This window comes from Myotis myotis, unplaced genomic scaffold (genome assembly GCF_014108235.1).
Source record: "Myotis myotis isolate mMyoMyo1 unplaced genomic scaffold, mMyoMyo1.p scaffold_m19_p_4, whole genome shotgun sequence".
Classification (NCBI taxonomy): Eukaryota; Metazoa; Chordata; class Mammalia; order Chiroptera; family Vespertilionidae; genus Myotis; species Myotis myotis.
In genome coordinates this window covers 81,819,001-81,837,242 of record NW_023416346.1, presented here as the reverse complement: position 1 = coordinate 81,837,242, position 18,242 = coordinate 81,819,001, and the positions used below count along the sequence as shown (strand labels likewise).

Genomic DNA, 18,242 nt, shown 5'->3' with positions numbered 1-18,242 from the left:
TCCTCAAAGTAGAGATATTCTTTTTCTCCAAGGAACAGTAAATAATGATTTGGTTGCAGCAGTAGAGAGCCTATAAGACTGAAATCGCCCTTCCTTAACCAGTGGATAGGGGTATAAGAAACTTCTGACTGAATAGGGCTGTAAGTATTAGTGTTGTCATATAATATGAAATGTGACATCTTTTGTACTGAAGGGACATCCATGTGGAATTGAACATGCATGTGAGATGTCTCCTACTATTAGGTACTATATACAAAATAATACTTAAAATATTTTTAAATATTTTTTTATAAGCTTTTGAAAAATTGACTTCGGAGAGAGGAAGGTAGAGGGACTGGGACATAGAAACATCAATGATGAGAGAGCATCTACTTCATGCCCCCTACTGGGGATCGAGCCACAACCCGGGCATGTGCTCTGACCAGAATCAAACTATAACCTCCTGGTTCATGGATTGACACTCAACCAATGAGCCACACCAGCCGAGCCACAAAATAATACTTTTGCTTCAAATTTTATTGATTTGGCCAGATATGAGCCTACCTCTGTTTTTAATTAATAGTAACAAAGCCCATGTAGAGTTACTCCCACTTTAAAATTTTTTATTTCAGAAAACTTTTACTGACCAAAATTAGTAGAATGTTATCTCTAGTTAACATTACTTTTGACTCAGATCCTTCACATACAATATTACAGTATTTCCATAGCATACCTTCATTGACTTCTATATTATCACATATGTAGCCCATGAAGTATATTATATATAGCCAAGACTCCTAGCACTAAGATTAGGGTCATTAGGCAACAAGTGGAAGATAAGGAACACTGCATATAAAACCACCTGGAAGTATGCAGTACATATTAGAGGACTCAGTCTTGTACTTAAGTGGTGGTGGTGGTAGAGTTCAAGCCCTTATGCTTTCCAGCTACCACATAGGTACTGAATCAATCTCAGAGCCTCTCTTTATGTTCAAATAACATTTCAAAAGAACATTAATAATCAGGGAAACCCAAAACTTGGGATTGGAGCTATTTGTAAGTCTCAAAAGGTACACAATACTCCATGTGGGTGAAAGGAGAGTCATACAGGTAAAGAAATCCCTTCTGAAAAACACAACCTAAACTTTTTGCCAGTGTTGACAAAGCCATAGGATCATAAGCAGGCAGAGAGAGGCCTTACTACTTATTAAATGTTTGATTAGATTTTAAATGAACTGCATAGTCTATACTAATAAGTGTTGCCAAGTTGTTTATGATGCATGAGTAATGCATTGTGCTATGTTACTAGTTGATAGGAATTTTCATTTCCCTTATAACCTTACTAGAGGCCCGGTGCATGAAAATTCATGCACTGGAGTGGGTATCCCTTAGCCCAGCCTGCCCCCTCTCACAGTCTAGAGCCCTTAGGGGCGGGAGGTGATCCTGCGATCAGGGAAGGCAACACCCCCATCACACCTCTGCTGCTGTCACTGTCGGCAGCACAAGCCTCAGCCGGCCCTGGTTACCTGATCATCCGGTGGCCCTGGGCAGCTGTGCAGCTGCCATCCAAGGCTTGCCTGCACCTCAGGCCGGCCCCTGGCGGCTGGGCAGCCACCATCTGAGGCTTGCCTGTGCCTTGGATTGGCCCTGGGGGGCTGGGGGGCTGAAGGGCCCGGGGGACTCTGGAGGCAGGCCACATGCCTGCCACCCCAGTGAGGCTGAGGGGACTGGGCACCGACATTTTGTGGCTGTGGGTGCTGCCAACTTTGAGGGCGGGCATTCAATTAGCATATTTCCTCCCTATTGGCTGTGGGTGCTGCCATCTTTGAGGATGGGGCAGTCAATTAGCATATTCCTTTTTTATTAGCTGTGGGCATCACCATTTTTGAGGGTGGGGCAGTCAATTAGCATATTCCCTCCTTATTGGCTGTGAACACCACCATCTTTGCAATGGTGTGAGGGTCAATTAGCATATTCCCTCTTTATTAGATAGGATAGGACCATCATCATATATTCAGTCCATCATTGACCAAAATGTTGTTATGCAGCACATGAGTGTATTAGTTTCTATGAGACTACTCTCTGTCCATTAATAATAAGGTTCTTTTTTTTCTGTCAATGTCTTTTCTGAGATTGGGGCCAAGATATAAATATTCTTATATAAAGGTTAAGTCTCATATCATTGAAGAGATGAATCTCCCTCAATCCTGCTTCAGCCTCTTGCTGTCATCCTTTCTCTTCACAGCCAGACTTTTTTTTTTTTTTTCTCTTTTTTTTTTTTTTTTTTTTTATTATTAGTTAAGGTATTACAAATGTGTCCTCATCCCCCCCCAGGCTTTTTTTGTTTTTATTGCAGTAAACATACACAAAACATTTGCCTTTTTAACCAGTTTAAATGTACAATTCAATGGCATTAAGTACATTCACAGTGTTGTGCAATCATCACCACTATCCATTTCTAGAACTTTTTCATCACCCCAAACAAAAACTCTGTACTCACTAAACAATAATCTCATTCTTTCTTTCCCTCAGCCCTTGGTAACCTCTACTTTACTTTTGTCCATGAATTTTTCTCTTCTGGGTATATCATATAAGTGGAAGCGTACAGTACATAGAATATTTATCTTTTTGTGGTTGGCTTATTTCACTTAATTTTATAGCATAGATTGGAATTTTTTTATGAGTATGTAACATCTCTCTCCTATTCTTTACCTGCCATTCATGCTTCATTAGCTTTAATTTGGCTCCTACCATGCCCAACATACTAAGTGAACAGGATCACATAATTACCAGGCTTAGTGGGTGTTTTTCAGTCCTTATCTTGACTTCACCCCGGTACTTGACATCATTGACCATTCTTCCTTGAAACTGTAGTGTGATTGGCTTTATAACTTTCAGCTCTTATTTTTCTCCTACCTCTTAGTCCATTCCTTTTCCATTTCCCTTGCTGAATGATGTTCTTCCTATTCCTGTAACTTCAACCACCACCTTTTTCCTGATGACTCTCAATTCTGGGCAAAGACCTAATATCTCCAACCACCTGCCGAACATTTCCTTTTGGATGGCCCAGTGGAACTTCAAACATACCTCAAACGAAACGTTCTTTCCTTCTCTATTTCAACTTTCTCCCTCTGTCCTTTATTCAACTTGATCCTTTATTATTGCCAATCTGCATTTAATATGGCACTAGCATCGCCCAGTAGCTACATCTGGAAACCTCATTTATTCCCTTGAATAAACCCCCAACTTCTAATATATCACTAAAGCCCGCTTAGATTAATAAAATAGTCAACTGGTTAATGTCTCCACCTGTAGACTTAACCTATTTCTAACCTGTCATTCACATTCCTGATAGGTAGTATTTTTTTTTAAAAGACAAAAAGTTACATTTCTGCTAAAAGAGTTAAACAATAAAGAACTGTATAAAATTGAAAATGAAAGCCTTTGCCTACCTTTTGCTTACCCTCTCATTCCTATCGCCCATAGTTTCATTCCCCAGAAGTAACAGTGTATATCTTTCCATGTTTTTATATACTTACATAAAACACATTTAAACAATAACATTATTAGTGTTTTTAAATTTTTAAGAAATTGTCATTTTTGTAATTATTCTGTAATTTGCTCTTTGCCCATGAATATATCCTGATCCTCTTTTTAAAACTCCTATTTTAAAATAGGCTCAAGAAATTGTAAAACTAATGTAAAGAGTCCTATGTACCCTTTACCTAGCTTCCTCCAATGGTGACATCTTACATGGCTGTAGTTCAAAATCAAAACGAGGAAATTGATATTGGTCCATTACCATTGACTAGATTACGGACCTTATGCACTTTGTACCTTTAAAAAAATCGATATTCGTGCATATGTGTGTATAGTTATATGCAGTTTTATGCCATCATGTAACCACCACCATAGTCAAGATGTAGAACTGTTCTATCACCACACAAGAACTCTCTGATGTTACCTCTTTGTATCTGCAACCCCCCACATGCACCCACTATTGTCTTTCTTCCCTGGCAACCATTTATGTGATCCTCTCTAATTTTGACTTTTGAGCATGTGAGATAAATAATACTACATTTTTGAGATTGACTTTTTCCCCTTTGCATCTCTTGAAATCCATCCAAATTGTTTTATGTATCAGTTCATTTTTTAAAAGATTGTTGTGTTCCATTGTACCAGAGAGTTTGTTCAATTTACTGAAGGACATTCAGATTTCTAGTATTTTCTTATGAATAAAGCTGCTATAAACATTCATATACAGGGTTTTGTGTGAATATAAATGTTCATTTCTCTAGGATAAATGCCCAAGAGTGTGATGATAAACATATATTTAATTTTATAAGAAATTGCCATACTCTCTTTCATAGTGCCTATACCTTTTACATTCCCATCAGCAATGTAGGAAAGATCAGTTTCTCTATAGTATTAAGCATTACTGCTATTTTTAAAATTTTTACTTGGCGGTCTATCTCTATGGTTTTTACTTTACATTTCCTAAATGGCTATTAATGTTAAACATTTTTTCATGTGTTTATTTGCCATCTGTGTGTTTTCTTTGGTGAAATGTCTGTTCATTTCTTGGCCCCAGTTTTAACTGCATTGTTTTCTTGTTAATAATGAGGGTTGAGCACTAATTGGTTTGGCTCAGTGGATAGAGTGTCAGCCTGCGGACTCAAGGGTCCCAGGTTCGATTCCGGTCAAGGGCATGTACCTTGGTTGAGGGCACATCCCCAGTAGGGAGTGTGCAGGAGGCAGCTGATCAATGTTTCTTTCTCATCGATGTTTCTAACTCTCTATCCCTCTCCCTTCCTCTCTGTAAAAAAATCAATAAAATACATTTTAAAAAATAATAATAATGAGGGTTGAGGGTTCTTTATATATTTTAGGTACATAGCCTTTTACAGAGATTTTTTTTCCCAGTCTGTGTCTTGTCTTTTCAGTCTCTTGACAATGTCTTTGGAAGAGCAGAAATGTTTAACTTTGATGATATCCAGTTGGTCAATTTTTTCTTTTATGTACTAGAGGCCCAGTGCACGAAATTTGTGCACGGGTAGGGTCCCTAGGCCTGGCCGGTGATCAGGGCCGATCGGGGCCTTCCGGCTGCTGGCTGGGGCCTTCCTTCATTCCGCACCGTCCTCTGGTGGTCAGCACACATCATAGCGAGTGATCAAACTCCCGGTCGAACTCTTGAGGGGACACTGCATATTAGCCTTTTATATATATAGATTGTGCTTCTAGTACAGTGATGGCGAACCTATGACACACGTGTCAATCAAACTCATTTTTTTGGTTGATTTTTCTTTGTTAAATGGCATTTGAATATATAAAATAAATATCAAAAATATAAGTCTTTGTTTTACTATGGTTGCAAATATCAAAAAATTTCTATATGTGACACAGCACCAGAGTTAAGTTAGGGTTTTTCAAAATGCTGACACGCCAAGCTCAAAAGGTTCGCCATCACTGTTCTAGTATATGTCTAAGAATTCTTTGTTTAACCCAGGGTCACAGACATTCTCATATTTTCTTCAAAAAGTTTAGTTTTAGTGTTTTACATTTAAATGATTCATTTTGAAATAATTTTTGTATACAGTATGAGGTTTAGGTTGAGGTTCATTTTTTTGCCTATAGATGTCTAGTTCTATTATTATTTGTTGAGAAGACTATCCATGCTCCATTGAATTGCTTTGAGCACCTTTGTAATATGGATCTATTTCTGGGTTTATTTGGTTCCATTGATCTTATACACTGAGTGGCTAGATTATTATGACCACCCCATCAGTACTTTGTTGGGCCACCTTTTGCCTTCAATACTGTGGCGATTCTTCTTGACATTGACTCCACGAGATGTTGAAAGGTGATGCGAGGAATCTGACACCATGCCTGATGAATAGCACTGTCCAGTTCTGTGAGATTTGATGGTTGTGGAACCAGCTGCCTGATGGCTCTTTTAACTTCGTCCCACAAATGCTCAATTGGATTGAGATCTGGTGATTGTGGGGGCCACCTCAGCAAGGTAAAGTCTCCCTCATGTTCTTGAAACCACTCCTGCACAATACAAGCACCGTGGCATGGCGCATTGTCTTGTTGGAAGAAGCCATCTCCATTGGGATACGCCATCAACATGATAGGATGAACTTGATCAGCAGCGATACTTAGGTATGTTGTGCTATTCAGACATTGTTCCACACGAATTAAAGGGCCCAAATCATGCCAGGAAAACATGCCCCAAACCATAACACGGCCCCCAGAAGTTTGAAGGGTTGTACTCATGCATGTGGGGTGCATGCTTTCATGCTGTTTCCACCAAATTCTCACTCTGCTATCTGCATAATGCAACTGGAAACGTGATTCATCGGACCACATGACGTTTTTCCAATGCTCGACTGTCCAATCCTTATGTTCCTATGTGAATCGGAGACGTTTTATCTTGGTAACTGCAGACAGCAAAGGTGTTCGAACAGGCCTTCGACTTCCATATCCCATATGATGCAGTGTACGGCTAATTTGCCTACAAATGTCAGGTGGTCATAATAATATGGCCACTCAGTGTATATGTACTAGGGGCCCAGTGCACAAATTCGTGCACCTTGAAAGGAACTGTGGGCCGCGAGGCTGTGGTGGGCACAGGGGCAGGTCTTGGCCCATCCTCCGCACCCCCATCTGGCCCCTCCCACTGCAGGGGTGAGCCTGGCTCAGCGGGTGCAAGCAGCAGCTGCTGCCCTGATGACCCTTCAGGAGCAAGGGGAGGTGGAGAAGCCCTCAGGGGCGATCAGGGCTGGAAGCTGCTGCTTGCACCCGCTGACGGTGCTGAGCGATCAGGGCTGGTGCCCAGTGCAGCAGTGGGTGCAGGCGGGGCCGGCGCCAGCAGTGGGTGCGAGCGCCTGGAAGGACCACAGCGCACAGGAGCAAAGAATTTTCAGTAACCACCAGATGCTCACTGCAATGACAGCAACTGGTGCCCCACCTTCTTCTGGTGCCCCCACTCACCTGCTCACCTTTCCGCTGAAGCCAATGCCCACCATATTCTGTGCTCTGCCACCTGCTGCTGCCGCCCGCCATGTTCCACATGTTCCTCCTGGTGGTCAGCGCGTGATTATTGGAGCTATGTAGTAAGTCTTAACCAGGTAGAGCAAGCATGTCAAACTCAAAGGCTAACATGGGCCAAATAAACAAGGTTTAAGTTTATGTGGGCTGCAAAACAAAAGTTTCAGTTTTCATAGAAATGTAGGTTTATTTTGATAGAGAGATGCTGAATACAAAGGGCTGAAATAAATGAGTAATCATTAACATAAAATAATAGAATATTTTAATAAAAATATTTTTTCTTGAACATTAACTTACCAGACACTGAATAACTGCACAAATTAATAAATGTAACACAAATAAACCTATTTTTCTTGTTCTCTGAAAGAGAACTATTTCCTGTTGTGCACACCAAACAAATCAGTACAAGACAGATGACGTGGCAATCTATTGCTAAAATATTCGCTGCTAGTATTAATGGAGAGAAATAGTGGTCTGTGCGTAAGGTGTGTAAGGGAAATGAGTGCAACACAATTATAGTAATCAGTCATTAGCAAACATTATCGTTCATTATTAATAATTATATATAACAGGATATTGTAAAAATTATGAATTATTTTTATTAAAACATTTCTTACATACCATTGTATTGGCTGGGCCGCAAAAATATTTGTTGTGGGCTGCATGCAGGCTGCAAGTTTGACATGCTTGAGTAATTTCCCCCTTACTTTATTCTTTTGTAAATCATTTTTTAAAAATTTTCATTCACAGTTGATACACTTTATTCTTTTTCTAATTTGTTATTCTTTTGCCTTTCCACATAAATTTTAGAAGAATCTTATCTATATAAAAAAAGTTTTGCCAGGATTTTGATAGGAATTGAGTTAAGCCTTTAGATCAATTTGGGGAGAATTGACTACTTTACTGACCCTGTCTTATGTTAGTACAAATAGATAGCTATCACTCTGTTTTTGCTTAGGCTTTTATATGTATAGATTGAACTAGTACAGCAGTTCTCAACCAGTGGGTCGCGACCCCTTTGGCGGTCGAACGATCCTTTTACAGGGGTCGCTTAAGACCATCCTGCATATCAGATATTTACATTACGATTCATAACAGTAGCAACATTACAGTTATGAAGTAGCAACAAAAATAATTTTATGGTTGGGTCACAACATTAGGAACTGTATTTAAAGGGCCAGAAGGTTGAGAACCACTGAACTGGTAGGTAGTGATAGCAATTCAGTGAGTGCAAGCATCTCACTGAAAGTGCATACTTGTGGTAAGTGAGATAGTATAACATGCCAGTAAACAAATATGCACCAGAAAATGTTAAGGCTACATTAAACAAAGTTCACATTTAAAAAATACATCATTTGGGAAAATAAAGGTTATTATTTATTAAAAGAAAAAGGAGGCACAGGGGGGGAAAAAAGGCTTTCTTTTCGCCCTGGAGTTTCTCTGATGTGTTTTCAAGGCAACTCTGTGGTGCCAGGAAAAACAAAACAAAACCTTACTGTGAGGGATATAAATCAGTGTTAATTTCCCCTTTGTTTATTTTATGTAACTATTGTAGTTGCTATCATGTAAAGTTGGGTGAAGTGTATGGAAAGAAAAATATGTACAAGTATACTTAATGGCCTAAATCTTATAAATGATTGCTGTAAGCCCCTTAAAGCCAGGAACTTATTTCCCTAGTGCCCAGGATAATACTTGCACATAGACAGTAAGTAGTATATGTTGAATGAATTAATGACCAAAGATAGAGCGGTGCAGTACCAGGAAAGAGTGGAGAAGCTACTGGATTAGAGAGTTTCAAGGAAGAGGTGAATGGCAGTTGTAAGTATAACACAGGGCTTCTAGGGTCAAGTCTGAAAAATGTTCAGCTGCATTTGGCAGTTAGCACATCACTATGAACTTGATGAGAACAGTTTCCATGAAGTGTTCTTTAACAGTGCCTCATTCTGTGACACAGTTGCTACTTTGTACAGTCCCTTAGTACTTTGTACATTATTGAAATGATGAGTTTGTATATATGCATTTTCCATGATACCATGAAGGGTATCAAGGACAAGGACCTGTCTCTTGTTTTTTGATTTGTTCGTTCTGTTTTGTTATTTTTGTATCACCAGAGCCTGGCACTATACCTGGCTTATATTAAGTGCTTACATATGAAGAGTCAAGCCCTATTACAAATTTTACTCTACAGATAAAGGTGTTTTGAAGTGTCTATATTGTAACTTTTCTAATTGTTATAGAGATATGTGATTAATGTGTTTAGCCAAGGAGATTATGTGTGTGTGTATGGAATGGTGGTTCATTTGGAACTAAAGCAATTTTAGATTTTGGGGGGATTTTTATCAGACAGATCCTGAATATAAATCTTACACTTGCCCGGTGAGGTTTATTTACCCCAGTTCCCCTCTGGATAGTTTATAGCAGCGGTCGCCAACCTTTCGGACCTCATGGACCACCAGTGGTCTGCGGGCCACCGGTTGGTGACTGGTGGTTTATAGCTTCTTGAATTTGTAGTCCAGATTCTGTTACTCTGATTTGAGAGATCAAACCTCTTATCTTGGAAACTAAAAATCTTAAGTTGCATTGGATCCATGTATCCTATCTAATAATAGACAAACATGGTAATTGACCATACCTTCGCTACACCTCCCATTGGCTAATCAGCACGATATGCAAATTAACAGCCAATAAAGATGATGGCTAATTTGCATACTGCAGGCAGGGTGGGTCAGCGCCATCCCGCCTGCCCCGCTGCCATTCCCGGCCTGCTATTTGCCACCCGGGGCAGTGGGGCAGGACAGCGCCATCCTGCCTGCCCTGCCTCCATCCGGGCCTGCTATCTGCAACCCGGGGCGGTGGGCATCCCGTGTGCGACCCGACCCAGGGCAGCGGGGCGGGACAGCATAGCTCCTCTGTCACCCCAGCTTCCTCATCACAGCTCCCTTGGGGGCCTAAGCCTTTAGTCGGACATCCCCCGAGGGCTCCCTGGCTGTCAGAAGGATGTCTGACTGCAAGTTTAGGCCTGATCCCCCGGGGAGTGAGCCTAAGTGGCCAAGTGGACATCCCCCAAGGGGTCTTGGACAGCAAATGGGCACAGGCTGGGCTGAGGGGACCCCCTCCCCCGAGTGCACAAATTTTTGTGCACCAGGCCTCTAGTATATATATATAAAAGCCTAAGCGACCATCCGACTGACCCTCCAACTGGTAGCTATGATGCTCAATGACCACCAGGGGCAGCTGCTCAACGCATGGGCTGCCGAGCTGCAGTGACTTGGTGGCTGCTGTTCTGGGGTGACACACCCGGAACCAGAGAGGAGGGAGCCCGATTCTGAGGTGCGTCACCCGAGAACTGCCCTCTTGCAATCCGGGACCCCTCAAGGATGTCGAAAAGCTGGTTTCCGCCCAATCCCTGCAGGCAGGCCGAGGGACCCCAGGCCTCTAGTATTCTATGTAATGGAAGGACCCTAGCTAAAGTCTGAAAGATTATATTCACTTCCCTTTTCACCTTTCAAGGACCTAGTTTGAGATAAGATCCCAATCTTATCTCTTTGGATCTGTAGACTCTGCATATTTGAATTTAGTAATTCTAGTTTCTTTAACAATTTAGCTGTGCAGATATTTTGGGTCTTTTTTCTTTTAAAATCTGGTATTTTTGCCCTAGCCAGTTTGGCTTAGTGGATAGAGCTTCAGTCTGTGGACTGAAGGGTCCCAGGTCTGATTTCCGTCAAGGTCACATGCCCAGGTTGCTTGATCCCCAGTAGGGAACGTGCAGGATTCAGCTGATCAATGATTCTCTCTCATCATTGATGTTTCTCTCTCTCCCTCTCCCATCCTCTCTAAAATCAATAAAACAATATATGTATTTTTAAAAAGCAATACACAGCTTTAACAAATACCAGATTTAAAAAAATATATTTTTGATTTCAGAGAGGAAGGGAAAGGGAGAGATAGAAACATCAGTGATGAGAGAGAATCATTGATTGGCTGCCTCCTGCACAACCCCCACTTGGGATCGAGCCTTCATTTTACATCTTTTAAAGAATAGATGGCATATATTTGTGAGAGGTTTTACCTGAAAGAGACTTCTTTGTTCATATAATAGTTTGTAATGGTTGGAGTGGGTATGACATGAAAGCTTTACATGCAAATGTGCTATATATTTTATCCTTTACCTCCTGATAAACAGTAGGTATAACTCAGGTTTCACCTCCTCTGTGAAGCCTTTCGTAATTCATCTTTCCCTCTTCACTCCCAGAATCGGCCACTTCCTCCTCTGTGCCTCTACTGAACCCTGTATGTATTTTTTCACAAATAGCATTCCCTATTTGTTTATAGTCTATTTCACTGTGCTAGACTATAAGCTTATTGGGGATATGGTCTATATCTTACTCATTTTTGTGTATAATGCCTGGCACATAGAAGGTACTCAGAATGTTTTATGAATGAATGGGTAAATAAACAGTTTATTAAAGAATATTATAAAGCGCTCAAGGCAGGGATTAAAAACTCAGATGCCTTCAGGATCCAGACATAAATGAGTTAAGCAGACTTGGTAGGGCAGCTGTTACTCAGTTCCAGCCAATTGGTGCCTTATGGGCATGCTTGACCTTGTGTTGCCAGATCTTTTCAGTTTTTAAGAGAAATTAGATATTTGTATTTTTATTTGAAATCTTTCAATTAAATGTTGCAAATTCAGATTTTTAAAAAAATAATTTTTTAAATAATTGTTGATAAAAAACTTTATTAATGTATAATTTACATACAAAAAGTGTATATATAATGGGTGTATAGCTCAATCAATTTTCACAAACTGGACAATTTTTTTTTATGGGCCAAACAAAATTGGATTGACCTGTAAGCCACCAGTTTGCAACTTATGACAAAGGCCATATAGGAAACTGTGTAGTTTAGTTAAGAATCACCTTATAGCCCTAACCGGCTATGGGAAATTTGAATATTGATTGTCTGTTTAAAAAAGTTAAAGAATTGTTCATTATTTTAGATGTAATATAGTTGGATTTTTTAATTGACTTTATTTTTTTCAAGCAGTTTAGAGAAAAATTGAGCTAAAGGTATAGAGAGTTCCTATATACCACTTCCTATATACTATATGCCCCAACACATGCACAGCTTCCTCCATTATCAAAATCCTGCATTAGAGTGGTACATTTGTTATGATTGATGAACCTATATTAACACATCATTACCACCCAAAGCCCATAGTTTACATCTTGGTGGTATACATTCTATGCGTTTTGACAGCATTATAGTATCATACATGCTTTTTTTTCTATTGATTTTTAGAGAGAGAGAAAGGAAGGGAGGGAGGAGGAAAGAGAGAGACATACATTGATGTGAGAGAGACACATCGATTGGTCGCCTTCCACCGGTGCCTGATCTGGGGCCAGGGATCTATGCTCTAACCCAGGGGTCCTCAAACTTTTTAAACAGGGGGCCAGTTCACTGTCCCTCAGACCATTGGAGGGCCGGACTATAGTTTAAAAAAAAACTATGAACAAATTCCTATGCACACTGCACATATCTTATTTTGAAGTAAAAAAACAAAATGGGAACAAATACAATATTTGTATTTGCATGTGGCCCGCAGGCCGTAGTTTGAGGACCCCTGCTCTAACCACTGTGAAACACCAGCCAGGGCTATACATACCTATTTTTAAAAAGAGTCCTTAAAGATATATACTTTATTTGTGGATGTAATGAAATGATACTGGAATTTGCTTTAAAATAATTTGGGAGGAGTGTGAAAGTTCAGGTTTAAATGAAACAAGATTGACCATGTGTTGATAATCATTGAAGCTGAGTAGTGAGTACATGGTAGTTCATTATATTAGAATCTTTGTTTTTTATGTATATGTGTATATTTATTGATTTTAGAGTGGAAGTGAGAGGGAGAGAGATTGATGAGAGAGAATCATTGATTGGCTGCCTCCTGCACGCCCCACACTGGGAATCGAGCACACAACCTGGGCATATCGGGGATCAAACCATGACCTCCTGGTTCATAGGTTGACACAACCATTGAGCCACGCTGGCAGGGCAGAATCATTGTTTTTTAACACGTTTGAAATTTTCTGCCTTCAAAAGTAAAGCAAGAGTCAGGGTTAAGGCTGAAGTATGATATTTGGGGTCTAAGATAACGGAATACCAATGTTGGTGAAAGAATGTAAATTTCTGGAACTGAAGTCTGTAAAGGTAATGGCATTTTCATTTTTCATTTATAGGGCCTGAAAGTCAGTATACTAAGACTGCTCAGGAGATTGTGAACGTCTGTTGCCAGACATTGACTGAGGTAGGTGGTGAAGAGGAGATGATCCCCTTGGGATTTAACTTTATGGAATCCCACTGTTCCCTTGGATGAGCAGACCTTCTTTGCCTATCCTATTTTAAAATGTAGCATCATGCTCCCCCGACCCTCACCCCATAGCCCTTACTTCCTTCCCTGCTTTATTTTCCTACCTAGAACTAAATGTGGTTTTTTTTTTAGTAATTTGTTTATTGATTTTAAGCTAAAATCAAATTTTTGTATATTGAGTTAAATACAATATATTATTAAAACTAATTTTACCTATTTTTACTTTTTAAATGTGGCTACTAAATTTTTTAAAAAATTACATTAGTGGCTAGCATTATATATATATATATATATATATATTTTTGGTCATATGGTAATTTTATTTACTTATTGAGGAAACACCAAACTTTTTCACATCAGATGCACCATTTTACATTCCCACCAGCAAAGTCTGAGGGTTTCAATTCTCCAACTGTTAGGGTCCAGCCCCAGCAGGTTCAGGGGTTCCCAAAGGTGTGGGCAGAGTCGGCGAAGAAGGAATGACATGGAGGCAGCCTTCAGTTGGTCAGCATAGCGAGGTTCTCCAGCCAGGTTCCTATATTTTTGATATATAGCAATACACACTTTAATTTGCACCTCTCTGATGATTAGTGACATTCATTTGTTTTTGCTTTTACTTCCCTTGCCTTTTTTTAATTGTTTTATTGCTTAAAGTATTACAAAGAGTATTACACATGTCTCCTTTTTTCCCCCGCCCTTGACAATCCCCTGGCCTCCCCTACCCCCCCCAGTGTCTTATGTCCATTGGTTATGCTTATATGCATGCATACAAGTCCTTCGGTTGATCTCTTACCCCCCTCCCTCCTGCCCCCCAACCCTCCCCGGCCTTCCCGCTGCAGTTTGACAATCTGTTTGAGGCAGCTCTGCCTCTGTATCTATTATTGTTCAAAAGTTTATAATGGTCTCTATTATCCATGAATGAGTGAGATCATGTGGTATTTTTCCTTCATTGACTGGCTTATTTCACTTAGCATAATGCTCTCCAGTTCCATCCATGCCATTGCAAATGGTAAGAGTTCCTTCTTTTTTACAGCAGCATAGTATTCCATCGTGTAGATGTACCACAATTTTCTAATCCATTCATCTACTGATGGGCACTTAGGCTGTTTCCAGATCTTAGCTATGGTGAATTGTGCTGCTATGAACATAAGGGTGCATATATCCTTTCTGATTGGTGTTTCTGGTTTCTTGGGATATATTCCTAGAAGTGGGATCACGGGGTCAAATGGGAGTTCCATTTTTAGTTTTTTGAGGAAACTCCATACTGTCTTCCATAGTGGCTGCACCAGTCTGCATTCCCACCAGCAGTGCACGAGTGTTCCTTTTTTTCCACATCCTCTCCAGCACTTGTCATTTGTTGATTTGTTGATGATAGCCATTCTGACAGGTGTGAGATGGTACCTAAATTTTTTTTTTAAACAAACTATATAGTGTGTCCCAAAAAATATGTACATACACTTGGAGTAATTATAAAGGCAGTGTTTATTAAAATACATTTCATTTTAAAAATTGAGCTATCAGCTATTAAAGTGTGTATACATTATTTTGGGACACCCTGTAGCTATTTACTTTGTCATGTGTCCTGCCTCTAGAATAGAAGCTCCATGAAGACAGAAATTTTTCTCTGCTTTGTTTACTTTTGTATCCCTAGTGTTTAAAACACATTTTCAATGAATTCATTACTTTTATTTCTCAGTATGATGAACATTTGACTCAACTTGAGAAGGATATTTGTACAGCTAAAGAAGCAGCTTTGGAAGAAGCAGAATTAGACAGTTTGGACCCAATGACCCCAGGGCCTTACACACCTCAGGTGAGTCTGAGGACTAGGAACCTCCTCTTTTTTTTTAATCTTTATTGTTGAAAATATTACAGATGTCCCCTTTTTTTCTCCCCTTGGCGCCCTCCACCCTGCTTCCGCCCCCTCCCCAGGCCTTCACTACACTATTGTCTGTGGCCATGGGTTATGCATATATGCATATACATTTTTTTGTTTAATCTCTTCCCACCCGCACCCCCTTCCCTCTGAAATATTTTAGTCTCTTGCATGCTTCAATGTCTCTGGTTCTGTTTTGTTTATCAGTTTATTTTGTTCATTAGATTCTACATATAAGTGAGATCATGTGATACTTGTAGGAACCTCTTATAGTTCTGTTGGTTTGGGAAATTGGGAGCATGTTAACAGCTGTATTTACTGAGATACCCTTCTTCTCTGTCCTTCCTCTTCCTATGCCTTTCGTGTGCTTTCTTGTCTTCTCAAAGGCTAAGGTGAGTGAGGGCCATGGGTCTTGGTGGCCTTATTGAATTCAGAAAAGTCAGGTGTGGGATGAATGAGTGGGGTGGGTCTTAGTTGTTTAAGCAGTATGGAGGAATACCAGATTCCTGACTACTATGGCCAGAGGCCTTCCTCTTGAGTCTCTGGAGCTCCCTTAGCTATGAATTGGGGCTCTGGCACGTCCCTAGGGTATATACTTCTCAATTATAGATGCGAGCCACATTGTTCCTATGCCTTATATATGCCTGATTATTCATTCCCTCAGATGTATCTTAGTGTAGCTCAAATGTCACCCATTTTCCTGGATTGATTCCCACACTTTGTAAATGAGACAGGTAATATTTATCATCTTAAAGACTAGACTAGACTAGACTAGAGAGTAGGATTAATAAGAAATTTTAGTGATTTTGTTCTTACCCTTGAATATAATGAGTATATTCCATCAATACTGTGCTCTTAAGAGAGATGGCATATTTGAAGAATAGAACTTACCCAGAATATAGCTTGCTTACTATATTGGATGCACTAAGGTAAAGTAGAAAGTACATGAAGTTTGGCATAAAATAGGCTGGGTTTGAATCTTAGCTCTGCTACTTTTTAGTTTTGTGAACTTGGGGGAAGTTAACTTAATCTCCTAACTCAGTTTCCTTTTCTCTAAAATGCACTTTTCCAGATTATTGTAAATATGAAATAAATTAATTTTAGCCTGGCACACTAAGTAAGCATTCAGTAAATGTTTGTTTTCTTATCTGTACAAAAGTTGTCTACAAAGTTTTCAAAGGCCCTTTCAAATTTAACCAAATTTTTTTAAAAATAATTTTTATTGATTTCAGAGAGGAAGGGAAAGGGAGAAATAGATAGAAACATCAATGATGACAAAGAGTCATTGATTGGCTACTTCCTGCACACCCCCAACTGGGGACCAAGCCTGTAACCCAGGCATGTGCCCAGGAATCGAACCATTGACCTCCTGGTTCATAGGTCGATGTTCAACCACTGAGCCACGCTGGCTGGGCTAACCAAGTATTTTAATGCAAAATTTTCTCAATTCCCATTGAAAAACTTTTTTTCATTCTACTCAGGTTTTGCTCTGTACTGATAATGCAACCTAAATGATTTCTGTTGGATTATTGCTGTCTATATCTCATTCATGCATTCGTCCTATCTATCTTTCACTCTCTCTTTCATTACAAAACATAGGTTACTGAGGGGCCATGTATAAAGACTCCTAAGGTATTTCTTCTAGGCCCATAACAAGAAAAGGTTTTTGAAGTGCGTTGGGCAGATTGGGTCGGGGGGCTTGGGTGAGTGAGGTTGCCTGGGAAGGCCGTATTTGCTAATAGGCCTACAGCTTCCACCAGGTGCTTTCTGGTAAGTTAAAGCCTGGGTTTTAGCCATCCTTCCCCAGGACATTCTAGCCACGAAGTGGCACATGGTTTGCCTAGTGTATGACAGCGTGGGCCCAGTTCTTTGGTGAGTCAGAGCCTTAGACCTGAAAGTCTTCTTCCTTCCTTCTCTACCCATCCCATGCTGTGTCAAATGGCTAAAGCAAACCTGGCAACTATTCTCCCTCCTGAGCAGTAGCTGTAGTTTGGTGCAATTAGAGGGTCTTCTATGAAGAATAGGGTGTAGGTAGTTCCTCTTCATTATTCCAGTTCACCTTCTCATCATTGCCTTTACTCATATATACAAATTTTAAAATAATAAGCCTAGTTCATTACCTCTCTTAACCTGAGGAAGATGCACATGAGTGATTGTCCTTACTCATTACTACTCTCAAACCCAAATGTTATTAGAGTGTTGCATAAGTTTAACCTGTCATAATACAATTATGACTGTATAGAAACATAACAGTAACCATATTTTACTTCCAGCTCTAAATGATGATAGTCAATAATTTATTTTCACTCAGCCATTTCTGCCTAGCTTGTATTGTATCATCGTACATTCAGCTTAATACTTTATTTAAAACTGCTTACTTTGCAGTTTCCCATAGAGCCTTTCATTTCTTGATTTTCTCTTCTGTCCCATAATTAGTTTATCTGCTCTGTCATCCTTTAAATTCTGTTTGACCTCCCTGTCTCCAAAACACTCTTCTCAGTCAGCCTTGCTTGTTAAAAAAAAAACCCCACAAAGTAACATGTTGGTTTTTTTAAAATAAAATTAACATGTTCATTGGGAAAAAATTGGAAAATATAAAGAAGAAATAAGTTCCCTAAAATAAAGTTCACTACTCAGAATTAACCACTGTGCACATTTGGTGTGTGTTTATAGACAAACATTTTTTTTAAACCCTCCCTGAGGCTATTTTTCCATTGATTTTTAGGGAGAGTGGAAGAGAGAGGGAAAGACAGAGAGAACATTGATGTGAGAGAAACACATTGATTGGTTGCCTCCTGCACATGCCCTGACCAGGGCCTGGGCCTGGAAGGAGCCTGCAACCGAGGTACGTGCCCTTAACTGGAATGGAACCCGGGACCTTCGGTCCACAGGCTGACACTCTTATCCACTGAGCCAAACCAGCTAGGGCTATAGACAACTTTAAAAAAATATTTTTATTGATTTTTG

General features: G+C 39.9%; 1 protein-coding gene across 7 annotated transcripts in view; it reads left to right on the top strand.

The window, feature by feature from the left end:
* The window catches only part of TAF1 (TATA-box binding protein associated factor 1), a 163,445-nt gene that overhangs the window by 54,907 nt on the left and 90,296 nt on the right, over positions 1-18,242 (top strand). For 6 of the 7 annotated variants that reach the window (XR_004966850.1, XM_036304323.1, XM_036304326.1 and 3 more), the window contains exons 33-34: positions 13,269-13,336; positions 15,096-15,212. Coding sequence is in view for 6 of the 7 variants with exons in the window: in XM_036304323.1 (XP_036160216.1) it covers positions 13,269-13,336; positions 15,096-15,212 (185 nt within the window). In the remaining variant the exon portion in view is untranslated. Of the gene's footprint in view, positions 1-11,281; positions 11,320-13,268; positions 13,337-15,095; positions 15,213-18,242 lie in introns of those variants that run through there. The other variant, XM_036304324.1, reaches the window with a different exon arrangement.